This window comes from Furipterus horrens, unplaced genomic scaffold, assembly GCF_987537825.1.
Source record: "Furipterus horrens unplaced genomic scaffold, mFurHor1.1.pri manual_scaffold_1, whole genome shotgun sequence".
In the NCBI taxonomy this organism is placed as follows: domain Eukaryota; kingdom Metazoa; phylum Chordata; class Mammalia; order Chiroptera; family Furipteridae; genus Furipterus; species Furipterus horrens.
In genome coordinates this window covers 208,810,056-208,824,920 of record NW_028327171.1, presented here as the reverse complement: position 1 = coordinate 208,824,920, position 14,865 = coordinate 208,810,056, and the positions used below count along the sequence as shown (strand labels likewise).

General features: G+C 39.2%; 1 protein-coding gene across 5 annotated transcripts in view; it reads left to right on the top strand.

Moving 5' to 3' along the window:
• DOCK10 (dedicator of cytokinesis 10) overlaps positions 1–14,865 on the top strand; it is a 135,415-nt gene that overhangs the window by 79,512 nt on the left and 41,038 nt on the right. For all 5 annotated transcript variants that reach the window (XM_090284741.1, XM_090284759.1, XM_090284732.1 and 2 more), the window contains exons 23-29: positions 877–969; positions 1,395–1,513; positions 3,500–3,569; positions 6,854–6,967; positions 10,290–10,361; positions 11,892–12,038; positions 13,670–13,753. In XM_090284741.1, coding sequence (XP_090140867.1) covers positions 877–969; positions 1,395–1,513; positions 3,500–3,569; positions 6,854–6,967; positions 10,290–10,361; positions 11,892–12,038; positions 13,670–13,753 — 699 coding nt within the window. The remainder of the gene's footprint in view (positions 1–876; positions 970–1,394; positions 1,514–3,499; positions 3,570–6,853; positions 6,968–10,289; positions 10,362–11,891; positions 12,039–13,669; positions 13,754–14,865) is intronic.

Sequence of the window (14,865 nt, the reverse complement as noted above, 5' to 3'; positions counted from 1 at the left end):
TCTCACAGTTCTGAGATCAAGGCATTGGTAGAACTGGTTTCTTCTGAGGCCCCCTCCTTGGCCTTCTTTCTGTCTTCACGTGGTTGTTCCTCTGTGTGTGCATGTGTCTGGTGTCCAAATTTACTCTATTACAAGGATATCGGATATTGGATTAGAGCCACCCTATCTGCCTCATTTTAACTTAATTACCTCCAAACACTCATGTCCTATGCTACTGGGAGTTAGAACATCAACCTGTGGATTTGGGGGGGACACACTTCAGCCCACGACAAAGGGCAAGAGCCAGTGTTACTGCATGATGTTAGTGCAAACTCCCTCATTTCTTTTTATCAGATTGGGCATTAAAGTCTGAAAAGATCCCTCTGCCTATTAAAAAATTCCTATGTGTTTCTCATGTGTGTTAAGAAATATGTAAAACAAAAAAAAAAAAAAATGGTAGAAGTCTGTGGAAGAAGCAGGAGAAGGAGAAGGAAGGCAACTTTTTTTAAAAAGCAAGAGAAATCATTTTCCGGCCATCATCATCATATGGCCAAGGAGGAAAACAAATCTATGAGAGTGAAATACAGAAGGGAGTGGGCTTGGTAATTTATTTCAGTTCAAGCCTCCCACGTGCCAGTGTATGTGGTGAAAATGAAAGCCCTGTCACTGACCCCTTCGTCAGGCACTGCACATTGCGGCATTGACCCTACAGAAGCGCTCGCCTGCCACCACCGTGGATGTTATGGTTCACGTGTCATCAGAAATACAGGGAAAAAAATATGTATGGACATGGACAACCGTGTGGTTTTTGCGGGGGCAGGTGGTGTAGAAGGGAACTAAAGGATAATGGGAAAATGCAATTAAAAAAAAGAAACATTTTTCTTTTTGCTGTTTCAGGATCCATATGTGAACGCATTTTTCCGACAGTGCCAAAAAAGAGAGAAAGATATGTCTCAATCACCTACCTCAAAGTTTGTGCGGTCTTGTCAGGTAACACGCAAAGCGTTTCGGTGGTCTTCAGGGAAGAGATGGGCAAAGAGACCCTTGTAATTTTCATTGAATGGTAAACTAAAAGGTAGTTATCACTGAACAATTTTAAATGCCTTATCAAATCAGAGAATAAATTATTTTATTTCACAATTCCTTAATAGCGTTTGTTGATTAAAAAACAAGCGGAGATCAGTGTTTCAAAACAAAAATGACTGAAGATTAAAACGAATTAAGTTTAAATTAAAATGTCTTAAGTTATCACCCTTGCCACATTGCCCCCATGCCTGGACACCACGTTAAATGCAGTGAAAACTAAAGCCAGATAAAGGGGACCTACAGTATTCATGTTCAAGTTCTGGAAAACATCAGCAGAATGAGCTTTAAATTTAATCAGTGCCCTTTTGTTTCCTGTCAATTTCCTACAGAACTTATTGAATGTGGAAAAGATTCATGCAATCATGAGTTTTCTGCCTATAATCTTGAATCAACTCTTCAAAGTTTTGGTTCAGAATGAGGAAGATGAAATATGTACAACTGTGACCAGGTATCGGTAACATGGACTTAGGAGAAGGGATTTTATCACCTGTAATTACACAGAACTGATATTATAACTGAACGGCCACCTGTGTATCCTTGCATTTCGTTTGAACGCATTGGTCAGGTTTAAGTGTTTTCTCACTCTTGACTTTTTACCTTCTAATCATCTCTTGTTATCATTGGCATAAAATATTAGACCTTGGTTTGAACATTTTCTTTGTGATTTTGAAACTTTTTATTTGGAGATAATTATAGATTTGCATGTGGTTGTAAGAAATAATGCAGAGAGATCCCATGTTACTTTTACCCAATGTCCCCCAAAGGCGACATCTTGAAACACTGTCGTACAATAGCACTACCAGAATATTGGCCTTGATAGAATCTGGATACAGAACATGCCATCACCACAGGGACCCTTATGCTGCTCTTTTATAGTCACAACTACTTCTCTCTGATCCCACCCCAACTCCTTAACCCTGGTAACTACTAATCTGACTCCATCTCTAATATTTTATTTTAAGAATTATGTATGTACACAATCCTTCGTCTCCATAGCTATAGCTATCCTTGTCTCTATTTATCTAGATAGATAGATAAAGATACATGGAGTCATACCGTGTAATAGGATGTAACCTTTTAGGACTGGTTTTCTTCTTCACTCAGAATAATTGTCTGGAGAGACATCCCGGTTGCTGCATCCATCGACAGTTTCTTTCTTTTTATTTCTGAGTTGTATTCCATATCACAGTTCACATCTTTAACAATTCACCTGTTGAATGAATCTGGGTTGTGTCCAGTTTGGGGTAGATTTGGGGTTAACCTAAGTTCTCATTTATCTGAAAGAAATGCCCAGCATAATTGCTTGTTGGTATGAGAGTTGCATGTGTAGTTTTTAAGAAAATGCTGAATTGTTTTCCACAATGGCTATACCATTTCACATTCCTAACAGATCTTTCTCTTTAAAAAAAAAATTCAATTTTTCTTCAACTATTCTGACTTTATGCTACACATTCTTTCAACATTACTAATCTGTCTGGTGACTACGCAATCACAACTTCTTCTTTACAGAGATCATGTTTTGAATTAATTATTGAATCATATATCCCTAATGTTCACTTTAAAAAAATAAGTCACAGGATTTCAGAAAAAAAAAATTACTCTTAGCATTGAAATGTTTCCAGTACCTTCTGAACTCACAGGCATGTTATTAGCCTTTTTCAGAACGAGATCTTTAGCCTTATTTTTTTAAGTAGAGCGCTGAAGCTCTGGAAAGTAAAAGTGGCTTCAACAGTCCCACAACCAGCCATTTCTAGACCCAGATTAAATGTCCCCAGCTGTGTCTCCAATGGATGCTCTTTCAACATGAGTATATGGGTCTGTGTTGACAAGTTTCCTAAATATTTCAGCAGATATATTTGTTGAAATTCTGAGATACTCCTAAACACTAGCCACGGAGTAACTGGAAGTGTTCATGTGAAAATATCTAGCCATGCCACCATGCTATAGAAACCCTATCATCCCAGTTAAGGAAGAAAAAAAAAATCCTGCGTCTTAACCTAATTACTTTTTCCAAAAGCATATACATACAGTGCCTCTAGGTTGGAAGGGAATCCCTGTTAAAAAAGGAATATGATCATTAATTCAAGGTTAAAGATCTTAAACTTTAATCAGGTACTAGAAATTATCCTTTTTCCAAGAAAACAATGTCAGCAAACATGCAGACCATAATAGCACATTCAACTCAAGCAAAAATGTCTCCAATGTGAGACACTGCAGCCATGAGACATTACTTATATTTAGTATTTAGAGATTTCAAGGTTGGCATGGCTAACAGGTAATACAGATATTAAAAGTTTGGTATTAGTGGAGTGGGAGGACAAGGGAGAATCTTGAATTGGTTCATTCATTTATTCAGAAACTATTAAGTACCCAGTTCTCAATGGTATTTTCCTGCCTGCCTCAGAGAGGCCACTAAACAGCTTTGTTTTTTCAGGGTTCTGACTGACATCGTGGCCAAGTGCCACGAGGAGCAGCTGGACCACTCCGTCCAGTCATACATTAAGGTATGAAATCCCCACCTGGGTGTTGGTCATGCGCCCTTGTGCTGTGTGGCTTGTCTCATTTCCTGTCTACAATAAGTGGGAAGTTCTTCTCTTTAGCTGGATGATGTCCACTACAGTAATATCAAGCACTCCTCCCAACCACTTAGAATTCCTTCTCTTTTCATCAATGGGCCAGATGTATTGTTTGAATGTATAAATGTATAAATAACATGTACATGTGCAAATGAATATTTATATGAGGAGAAAAACCAAAGAAAGAGCTAGAAGAGAAAATTAAAGTATTGTCCTTTAGACATCAACATTACAATGAATGAAATTCTTATGTAAATTTAAGAAAGATTTTTCCTGTTGGTTTGTTGAATGCTCTGTGTATCTTCTGTAATGTTTTCTTAGCTTTTCTTATTGTTTTCTCAGGCATTATTTCATTTTCCCAGTTACTGTATATTTGTACCTGCTTCTGGTATGTTAAGCCCTTTATCCTCTGGCATGACCCACTAGACCATTCCATCATCTGTGCACTGCTTCTTCCAGTGTCCTTTGTCAAGTTGATGGTCTCATTTCCGGTTGGCCTGTGAATTAATGCCCGTGAACTTGTGATGATGTTTGCACATTGTAGTTTCTGCATCTTCTTGAATGAAAAGAAAGAACCCATGCAGAGATAAATAAGAATGGCTTCATTCCCTTTATTTATGATACATAGAGGACCTAAATTTCTATTTTTTCTATGCATAGATGAACTTTTTAAAGACATAGACCTTTTTAATTAAAAGAATATATTACCCTAATACAATATGGATAGACATGTACCCATACATTGTACATGTCTAGAAATGTGACTAGAAAATAATTTTGAGTCTTTTGTGCTAGGAACTTAGGTTTTAAATAATTTTATGGGAAACTTTTCATTACAGTTTTATATCTATATATTTCCTACCTGCCAGAAATGTTAGATGTTTTTCCAAATACCTAAGTATAAGTGTGTGCCCTTTCTTAATATAGCCCAAATGCCAAAAATAGTCAGTAACTTCAAAATCATTTCCCTCTGGTCTAATTTTACCCAATATGATCTATATTTCATTTGCAGAAAGCCAGACTTACCTGTAAATGCCCTTTTAGTTTGCTCTCTGTTTAAGATATTCACTTACTTTTATAGGGTATTGATGAATTTATATTCAACAAAACCATCTGCACAACTTTTACTCTCTCAGTGCTTACTTCAGTTTTCCATTGCACTATCCAAAGGGGCTGAGACAAAAAAAAAAGTTCTCCAGTTCACATTACACAAAGTCTTCTCCATTTCAGCCTGAGTATTATGTACCTTTCTCCAGTGGACTCCCTGAAAATTACATTTAGAACCCACTGGTGTTGTGACACTTTGTGACGGTCAAGTCTAGATCTTACAAGAACCTCGAAATCAGCTCTCAGACTCCATCTGTGACACACTTGGAGAAGTATATTGGAAATACATACTGGGGTGGTCTTAATTTTTACCCAGGATGTTTGAGATATCCTGACGAGATTATTTGGTTTTGTAATATAGGAGACTGCTTATTTAGTTTGCTCTGAAGGGATTCAAATCCAAAAATACACCTATGTGAAATGTCAAGCTGATCACAATTTCTAAACATGTTTTATAACACATTTTCATAAATCGAAAACCAATGCAACCTCACAAAGAGAGCCAACTGGAATTTTACTCTAGAAAGAGCACTGAACTAGCAAGTGGGAAACTAGATTCTAGTCAAGGTTAACAGTTACCTTGAGCAGTCTCTCTGAACCTCACTTTTCTCCCCTGTGGAGTGAGATGGGTTGGACCAGATAAACATCCAGCTCTATGATTCTATGACCGAACTCCTGCTGTAGTATTGTACATGGTTGACAGCATGACCTTGACCAAGGAATCTGATTTTTTTACCCTTGATAGGAAAAGTTAGTATTTAACAGATAGATAGATATTAAGCTCCACAGCTAGGAGTATAATGGAAACTGATGGGCTAGTACCTATACATGCTTTGATGTCCTTGAGAGATGTGATATTCAATGCAATTAATATTTATTCAGAAACAAACTAAACACCATTTCAAGTTCAGTGGTGCTAAATGCTGCTAACTCACCCATCTACAATATCCAAAATATACACATACACCATGTCTTTTTCAAAAATGTATAATCAAAGTTAATCTAATGAAATGCCATGGTTTACAGAAATTCATGGCCCTGACCTGTTATAGCCAAAGTTTTAAAATAAGAATGTTTCAAAGCTAGTTGCAATACCCTTGGGGCTAAATAACTGTGCATGGTACTAGGCAGTTATGACATTACCCTCACATGAGTCATAACCCATGAGGGGGGAGAATTGTATTACTCTTGATTTTTAGCGAGTTTCACGCATCTCTTAGCTTTCTTTGTCTTTCTCCTCTGGGATGAACTTGGAGAAGGCAGCCCTCATCAGGATGACTTAACTGTCCATGAGCTATGAAGTTCAAACAAATAATTACAGATTCAAATGTGAATGTGCCTTTGCTTTGAGTTTCTTGCCTGCCTTCATTCTTGATTATAATGAAGCCTGGATTGTGAATATTTTGAAGAAATGAATTCCCTTAAGGCAAACCCAAGTCATAAGTAAAATATTATAACTCAGTAATCATCAAATTGATGCTGATATTCTTAAAACAGATGAATCAATACTGCAAACTAAAACTGTTACATGCACTCAGTGGTGCATACCCAAACCACTCTTTGGAGAAATAAAAAAGTGAGCAGCATGTGTTATCTTACTGATGACCAGTGTTCATGACCCTTTGAAAGCTGTGCCAAAGTTTGAGATGGTAGGCCCTGGGCATGTGGGGAGCTCACCTACTGGCCTCTGGAAGGTACCTGCTTCCCCACTTGGCTATTTGAGTGGGTGCTCTACCCTTTCAGGATGAAGAAATGCTACCATGCCACCTGTTACCAGTGGAAGGAAGGAGAAGGGGAAATGTGTCCTAAGTAGGTGGGTCAAAGCCCTCCATGTTTCCTTCAACCTGCTGAATTGCTCTCTGACTCTTTCTTTTGATTTCCGCAAAAAGAGTTCCAAGGAGAGCACAGGTGAGCCAGGCCCTACCTGTGCAAAGCCCTAATTAGGGACAGGTGTGTATTACTCTTATCGTTGGGCCTTCATTTATTTCATGACAAAATCTGGCATGAGCAGATAATTTTGAGTTATGAGTTATTCGTGGAACATAATTTTTGAAGCTTTGTTTTCTTAAAGCATTTGACTTATTTCTCTTTTGGATTTTCTTTAGTTCGTGTTCAAGACCAGGACATGCAAGGAGAGAACAATACATGAGGAACTGGCTAAAAATGTGACTGGCCTTTTGAAATCAAATGACTCAACAACAGTTAAGCATGTCCTGAAGGTAAGGAATTTAAAAATGACTCTTTCATTGTCCCCATGAAAGAATCTTACCCCTAGAAGGTAATAGGACCCATTGATTTTCAGATTATTTTTCTTACAGTTTCTAGCATAAGATTCATATTGAAAATGTAGCATAGAGACATATTAAGTAAGACAAATCTATGTCAACAGAACAGATCACCTTCAGAAGCAGAACGGACCCAAGTTAAGTCCTTCAGCCTAAAAACAGAATAAATCTCTATGAAGAGTTATCTAAAACACTAAAACAATTCCAAGTGTAGAAGAAATAAAGTCTGATGGGCTTATTAGGCACCATAAGAGGAAATATACCAACAAAAGGATTGATGAGATCTTAATGAATATATGGACAACAGAGAGGGAGCCAAGACACAGCTACTCTTTGACCCCCAAAAGGTGAAACACATAATGAAGGGATGTTGAAAGTTTATGAAAAGACATAAATATATAACATGTAGTATACAGTAATATATACAGAAGAGCAAACTTAGTCCCCAGCATAATTAATTATCTATCATGACTTGACAGATAGATAATTGATTAGTAAAGTAGCTAGAAAGAGAAAGCAGGATCAATAAGCGTCAACATGAGTTCACTAAAATCAAATTACCGTGAGTCAAACCATTTGTTTAAATTAGGCTTCTGAGTATATTCGTTTAGTTAATTCAACAAACTCATTTTTAGTGCCCCCCCCCCTCCCATGCAATGGGCACCATCCCTGGCACTTCTCACTCAGCAGAGAATATAATAAAAAGCTTTGCTTGCCTTCTACTGGGGAATAAAAACAGTAAACTCCAGGCACAATACCAAAGGTAATTAACTTGTGTGTTAGGAGGTGAGCAGTAGTGAGGGGAAAGAAATGTCAGGCAGAGAAGGGGGATGGGGAGCACTGAGTTCAGGGCGAGGGTTGCAGTTTTCAATAGGACGGTCAGGATAAAGCTCCCAGGTGGTGGTACTTGAGCAAAGAAAGAAAATGTGGAAGCGGTGAGGGAGCGCACATGGATGCCGAGAGTAGAACACCGAGGTGGAAGGGAGGCCCGCGTAAAGCCCTAAGGCAGGAGCCTACATGGGAGTCCCTGAAGGATAAAAGGGGTGGCAGGGGGGCTGGAGCCATGTGAGCAAAGGGGGGAGGAGGCCAGATGAAGGCAGGGAAGCAGCGGGAGGCTTGGCAGGTGGTAGAAGGCCGTGTGGGCCCTGGCAAGGGCTTTGGCTGCCACTCAGAGTGAAACAGGGACCCATTTAGAGGGAACTGAGCAGAAGAGTGCCTTGAGCTGACCTTGGTGTAAAAGATCACTCTGATGGCTGCGTAGAGACTAGACGGAGTTGGGCTGAGGAAGGACACAGGGCACCACTGGAGAAGTAGCTTGCCCAGAAGTAGGGTCTTCTGGGCAGGTTCAGCATTCAGGTAAAAGATCAGGTGAAGGGACTGTTTGGAGGAGAATTTACATCTTCAGCAGATTTTGCTGATGGTGTACCGTGTGTTCTAAAGCACATGGCAGGCAGGTTCCAGGAGGTGGAAGCCACGGGATAGGTGGGTACAAAAGGGAAGACACAAATATACGGAGATTAGAGGGCAGGAGAGGGGGCAGGGCTTGTCTCATTATCAGATGTGGACAGAGACAAAAGCCTTCGTTTGATTAATTCTGAGGGACTCAAGGTGAAGAGGGGAGGCCGCCAGCGTGCTGAGGATGGAGAGTGGTGTCGGCTGAATTAAGAGGCAAATGTTAGAGCACTGACTTGATGGTTAATAATACCATTTGGGACAAGATGGGGGAAAGGGGCTTTTATGTGTTCCTTGTATTAATTAAATATGTGCAACATTTCCAATATTGCTTATTAAGAAGTTACCCTTTTATTAAGTCAGAGCTGCCTCTTTGGAACTTAAGCCTCATCTCAGTCAGTCTTCTCGAGTCAGGACTATGTACTCAAAAGTTCCTAGCAGCATGGTTTGTATCAGCCTAAAATTGGATATATTTCAAATGCCCATCAACAGTAGAGCAGTTAAGTAAACCACGCTTAGATACATGACACCGTAACCGTACGGGATGCTCAGCTTCATGATTCAACATAAAAGAACCTCCAAACAGAATCTGTTGAATGAAAAAAGGAGTCAAAGGGAATACATACAGGATGATTTCATTTATATGAAATTCAGTGGCAAACAAATCTAAATATATTGCTTCAATGTATAATAATATCAGTAGCAAAATTATGAAGTTAAGCAAGACTAGCCCAACATTGAGAACTGTTTGTTGTGGAGAAGAGGAGAAAGAGAGGATGGGCGGGGTGCATTCTTTAAACTGTATACAGGCAAAATGTACTTTTTGTACCTGGGATAAGTATCACCCTTTCACCCTAGACCCAAGAAACAGGGGCCTGCCTCCTGGCATGTGCTTTGGTCTTCTCTACCCGTACCCCTCCGCAGAGGAAAAGGTACAAGAGTAGCCAAGAGAAATGGTCCCTGGGAGGCCCTCCCACCCCTTCTGAATCTTTGGGTATTCTTGGAGCTCCCACTTCATGGCCCTACAGGCTTACTCCTGGACCTACTTAGGCTTCATTCCTAAGACCAGCCTTCACAGGGAAAATCTTGATGCCAGAGTGCAACCCTGGAACTAAGTGGAGAGCAATTCACAATGGAAGAGAGGGACTAGTTTGTGGACAACCCTTGGGAGTGCGGTCTGGACAGTCACACGTGTACCAGGCCCCTCAAGGTGCAAGACCGAGCCTTTGGAGACAAGAGGGAGTAGGCCAGGGTGCTTCTCTTGCCAGATCCCCACATTCTTGTATAGGATTCCAAGTTGCCATGGAGTTGTACTTATCCAGGTAGGATGATCAAACATATTTTATTTAACACTTTGTTAGCATGACTTTGAACTCTTAGATAGTTAGACTTGAAGCTTCCATTTTTAATCTTGTCTCTAGCCCTGGAAATGTTAGGGCTGAGTCTTCTATGATATAGGATAATATAAAAAGTTTTTAGTTTTGTTCAAATGAGTGAACAAATAGACCCCCATGAATAAAGTTTTCGTAGGACTACTCTCTAATTAGTCCTGTCAAGTAAACTGGCATCTTGTTTTAGTTTAAACATTCTTTGAGATTACAGAGAAACTGGAGTGTCTGCCACTTACTTTTACCATTAGAACTTTGATAAAGATCATTCTAACACAGTGGAGAAAATGGTATTGCTCTGATGCATTTACTTTCAAAGAATACATTTTAAGACAAAGATTTCATAATATTACAAGTTGTAAAGGACAGAATTACCATAGGATAGCAAATGTCTTACTGTCCTCTTTTCCTAACAGCATTCCTGGTTCTTCTTTGCAATTATCCTAAAATCAATGGCACAGCACTTGATTGACACAAATAAAATTCAGGTAAGATCACAGGCAATGCAATACTACCCAACAAGTATGCTAATGAATATGCTGTCAATAGTTCTATTTTTATTTACTTTGTAAACCTGAGCAATGTATGCTCATTGCTTTTTAAGTGGGAGAAATGGTTGCGTGTGTCCCTTACCCTTCATGGTTTTTATTCCTGCAGCATGCAAGACCGGGCACTCAGAATTTTACAAATGTACAGCTCAGTCTAACAGTGGTTCTTGTGTTTCTATCGATAGTAAAAATGTGAGTCTAAGTTTAAAGCCAGCTTGTGGCGCTGAGTGAATTTTACCCATCTCATGCAAAGAGGCTGTGTAAGTTCACAAAGTAGAGACTAAGATGGGAAATCGCAGCTGCCTGGAACTCTCCGCTCACATGCAGGAGTGCAGACAAGATGAGAGGATTCCTGGACCCATGGGTGATCTTTAGAGACCCATGAAGTTTTATTCCATGAGCCATATGTAATCTCACAGCCAAGCCCTTTTATATGTAGTGGCAAAAATCTCTTGACTCTGAGCTCCCACTGGTGCTCCTGTGGCAGTGCTGGGCCCACGGAGTTGGGACTGGCTGGTACGAGCTTGCAGCTATGAGTTAGGTCTGAGGATCTAACATGAAAAACATGGTCGTTATAGTTGATAAGGAAATTTGCTAAGAGAGAATAACAAATGTTCTCACAAAAAAGGTAAATATATGAGGTGAGTGATGGATGTGTTAAGTAACTAGAGGAAAATTCTTTTACACTGAACATGTATCAAAATATCAAGATGTACACTTTAAGTATCTTACAATTTCATGTCAATAAAGCTGAAGTGAAATAAAATTTTTAAAAAGACTAGCTGGAACTCACTACTTATTAGAGGACATTTTAAACCAACATTTGTACTCATTCAGTTATTCATTTATTGATTTCTTATAGTTGTTTATTGGGGAATTTCTAGTTTAAAATATCAAAGTAATTGATTTTTAATTAAATAGAGAAATATGTGTCAAAGAAAATCTAGAATAACATTCATTAAATCATTAATAGTATTTACTTCCTGAAAGGGAAGTGAGGGCAATTAAGATGTGAGAGGTAATATAGTTAATATTATAATAACTATGTATGGTCCCAGAGTATTAGACTTACAGGGGGATCATCTAGTAAGTTATATAAATGTCGGACCACTGTGCTGTACGTCTGAAACTAATACAATATTATATGTAAACTGTGATTGAAAAAAAGACATTGGTAGTCATAGAAAATGTTACTTTGTTATAATAGTTTGCAATTAATATGTATTAACTTACTTTTTCATGAAAACATAAAAACTTTACTGGCTAAAATAGAAGGAAACATTAACTGAAAGTGATAGAAGTCATGACCTTGAAATTAATAGGGCTTTTATTTTATTATCACATTCAAGTTTTCAAAAGGACTCTTTGTTTGACGCTATATAAAATGAATTAAGTCTTTCAGTTTTTTTTTTCCCCAGGCTTAGTAGTTCCAAGGCCATGTTATTAAGAAATGATCCATTCTTTCCTTAGCTTCCTCGGGCTCAAAGATTTCCTGAATCTTACCAAAATGAATTGGACAATCTTGTAATGATCCTGTCTGATCATGTGATTTGGAAATACAGAGATGCTGTTGAAGAAACAAGAAGGGCCAACAACAGTGTTGCCAGGTTTCTTAAGGTACAGTTACATGAGATCACAGTGCCATTCAAGCCCCTATGCTAATGGACATGAGATATTCGCAATGTTAATGGGTTCACATGTTCATGTATGATGGAGAGCCTGGTCGTGTATGATGATACACCTGCTGGACACATGCATAGTGTAGAAGACTCGAAAGCCCCTCTTCCCCTCCCTGTCTCCCCTTGTGATGCTTCATCATCTGAGCCTGTGGTGACCCTCTGGTGTCTGTCTCTCCCTCTGTTCTGGGAAATGAGAGGAGTCATTGAAAGAACTTAAATTTGTATAAAAAAGTAAGCTATGCATGAGGCAATATACTATTATGGAATAAATATATACATTAAAAACACTTCAAAGGATAAAGACAAAAATAGAAAGGAAAAACAAAACAAAAATACAAATGACCTAACAAATGGAAGGACGTTACTTGAGAAACTAGCTCTTGCTTATGCATAGGCGTAGTTCAGTGGGAGACTTTCCACTCTGTAGACTACATATAGCAAGATTTTATTCCCTGTCCTTTCTGACCAAAGAGATTTTTGTGAGTAGAACTGAGGAGAGATCCAAGAAATGCAAAACCATTGCACTGGACCATCCTAGACTCTTTCAGACATGAAAGAAGCATCCATACTGAGTGGTGCAGCAGTGGGAAGTGTTCCCAAGTAGTTCTACACACGTGAATGGGCAGAATGACACACACACAGTAATGACTACCCTAGCGTGATCTGCTATAATGTCTCAAGACACTCATCGGTAAATGCAGGGTGGAGCAAAAGCAGGTTTATAGTTTTGAATATGCGAAACACAAACTTTATTCTTGCATTATTATTTATGAACTATTGCGTTATTTTCCAGACGGACAACTGTAGACCTACTTTTGCCCGACCCTGTATGCTCCATGCCTCCGACTGCATACGTTTCCACTGCAGTCCTCGGCCGTTGTTGCTTGGTTACTGCTCGCATGGCCTTCCGTGCTTTGGAGAAAGAGTGGTGCTGTGCCAGCTTGGAATGCTTGCCTGTCTCCTCCGAAACTACCTACTGTTGAACACACTCGTTATTAAGATATTTTGACAGAGAATAGGAGAGACAAGGAGCAGCTTCCTGATAGAAATCTCAGGCTCTCTTACCTTTGCTCTTTAAATTCAAGCTGTCTTTGCCAAAAAAAAAAAAAAAAACATTCTGCTTTATTGAAGGAGGCCAGTGCAATTTAAAAGGTTTTACTGACCCATGCCTGCCACCTCCGTTCCTCCCCAGAGCAGTATGGTGCAGAAATCAAATTACTAGAAACAATAATAAAATGTACCTGTTTGAAAAGTAAAGACAAGTAAAAGCTAAAACTTTCTGCACAAAGAGGAAAAGGCTCTAATATTTAACTGCAAAATTCCAAGTGATGTTATATGAAATTGATTAGTATGGGTTTGTAACTCTCTGATGTGTGTACTATGCCTAACATTTTCACTAGTTGTCATATGTGGACAAATGCTTTAACAGATTTTAGAGATTTGTAAAACATAATACAACACATTTAATTTAATGTTTGTTATTTTATGTGAATAAATTTCATTCTTTTCTCAAATCTTTAATGATCCTTAAAGTAAAAATGTTTGTATTTAAAATTTTGCCATTTTTAGCGCTGCTTCACGTTTATGGACCGGGGCTTTGTGTTTAAGATGGTTAACAATTACATCAGCATGTTCTCCTCCGGTGATCTCAAGGTAAGAGCCAAGCACGGGAATGACTGCTTTCTCAGCTCTGGCATGATAAGTAAATGAATTGGTCTCTATCTCTGCCAAGAACATTAACTTATCCATTTTCTGCACCAGAAAAAATTAAGTCTATACCAATGGGAGACAGTCTTTGAAATGGTTCATCGGCTCAGTAAGTCTCCCAAGCCCTTCCTTAATGGGGAACAGAGAAGGGTGGAATGAGTGTTTACATTTCACTTCTATTTCCTGCCCGTGGTGAAAGAGTAGTTCTTTCCAGTTGCAGTTCTTACAGAACACTTTGCTCAGGACTATCTCCGTTTTAGCACTGAAACTCCCACTCCCCAGAAACCCTTCAGTCTTGGGAAAAATGAGCACCTGGTCCCCCTTCCGACACAGGGGCTCCGTGTTGGGAGACAGGCAGGGAACTGTCCTCTCTAGAGAGGAGGGGTTCTCAAAGTGAGGTTCCTAGACCGGTGTGTTAGCACCACCTCAGCGCTGAATCTGTGTTGTCTGAAGACTCGCAGGTGGCTCCTATGCACACTCAGGTGTGAGAACCACGGAGCTCCAGCATGGTGTATGCTGAAGAGAAATACGCCTGGCCATGGGCCCTGTCTTGAAAGTTGTATCAGTGAAGGTTCTTTGGGTTGCAAGCAATAGAAACTTATTCCAATTTGACTAAAAGGAAATGTATGGGAAGGATATTGGGAGTGAATAACATCAATGAAGAGAGCTAGAGACTAGACTTAGAAAAGGGCTAGCGTCCAAGAATAATTGCCAAGGAGGAACCACTTGGCCAAGGTCAGCTGCTGCTTAAATGATAAGACTCTGCTTAAGATTGGCATTCCAGAAGGGCAGTGTGTATTCAGCCTGCGTTGGGCCACATGCCTGCTTCTTAAGGAGGAAAGACAGGGCACGTGAATTAATAGTTCCTCATTAACCTTTACCTACTGAGAAGAAGGTAAGTCACAAAGAGGAAATTATCTAGGTATTGGAAAATAATAACCAATGTAGAAAGAACTAAAGTAAATAATGATCATCTTATAGACTTATAGACTTTCATATCAAGCTTAGAGCCTGAACATTATTTTCTTTTGGCAGTTTTGATCAAGAGAGTTACATAA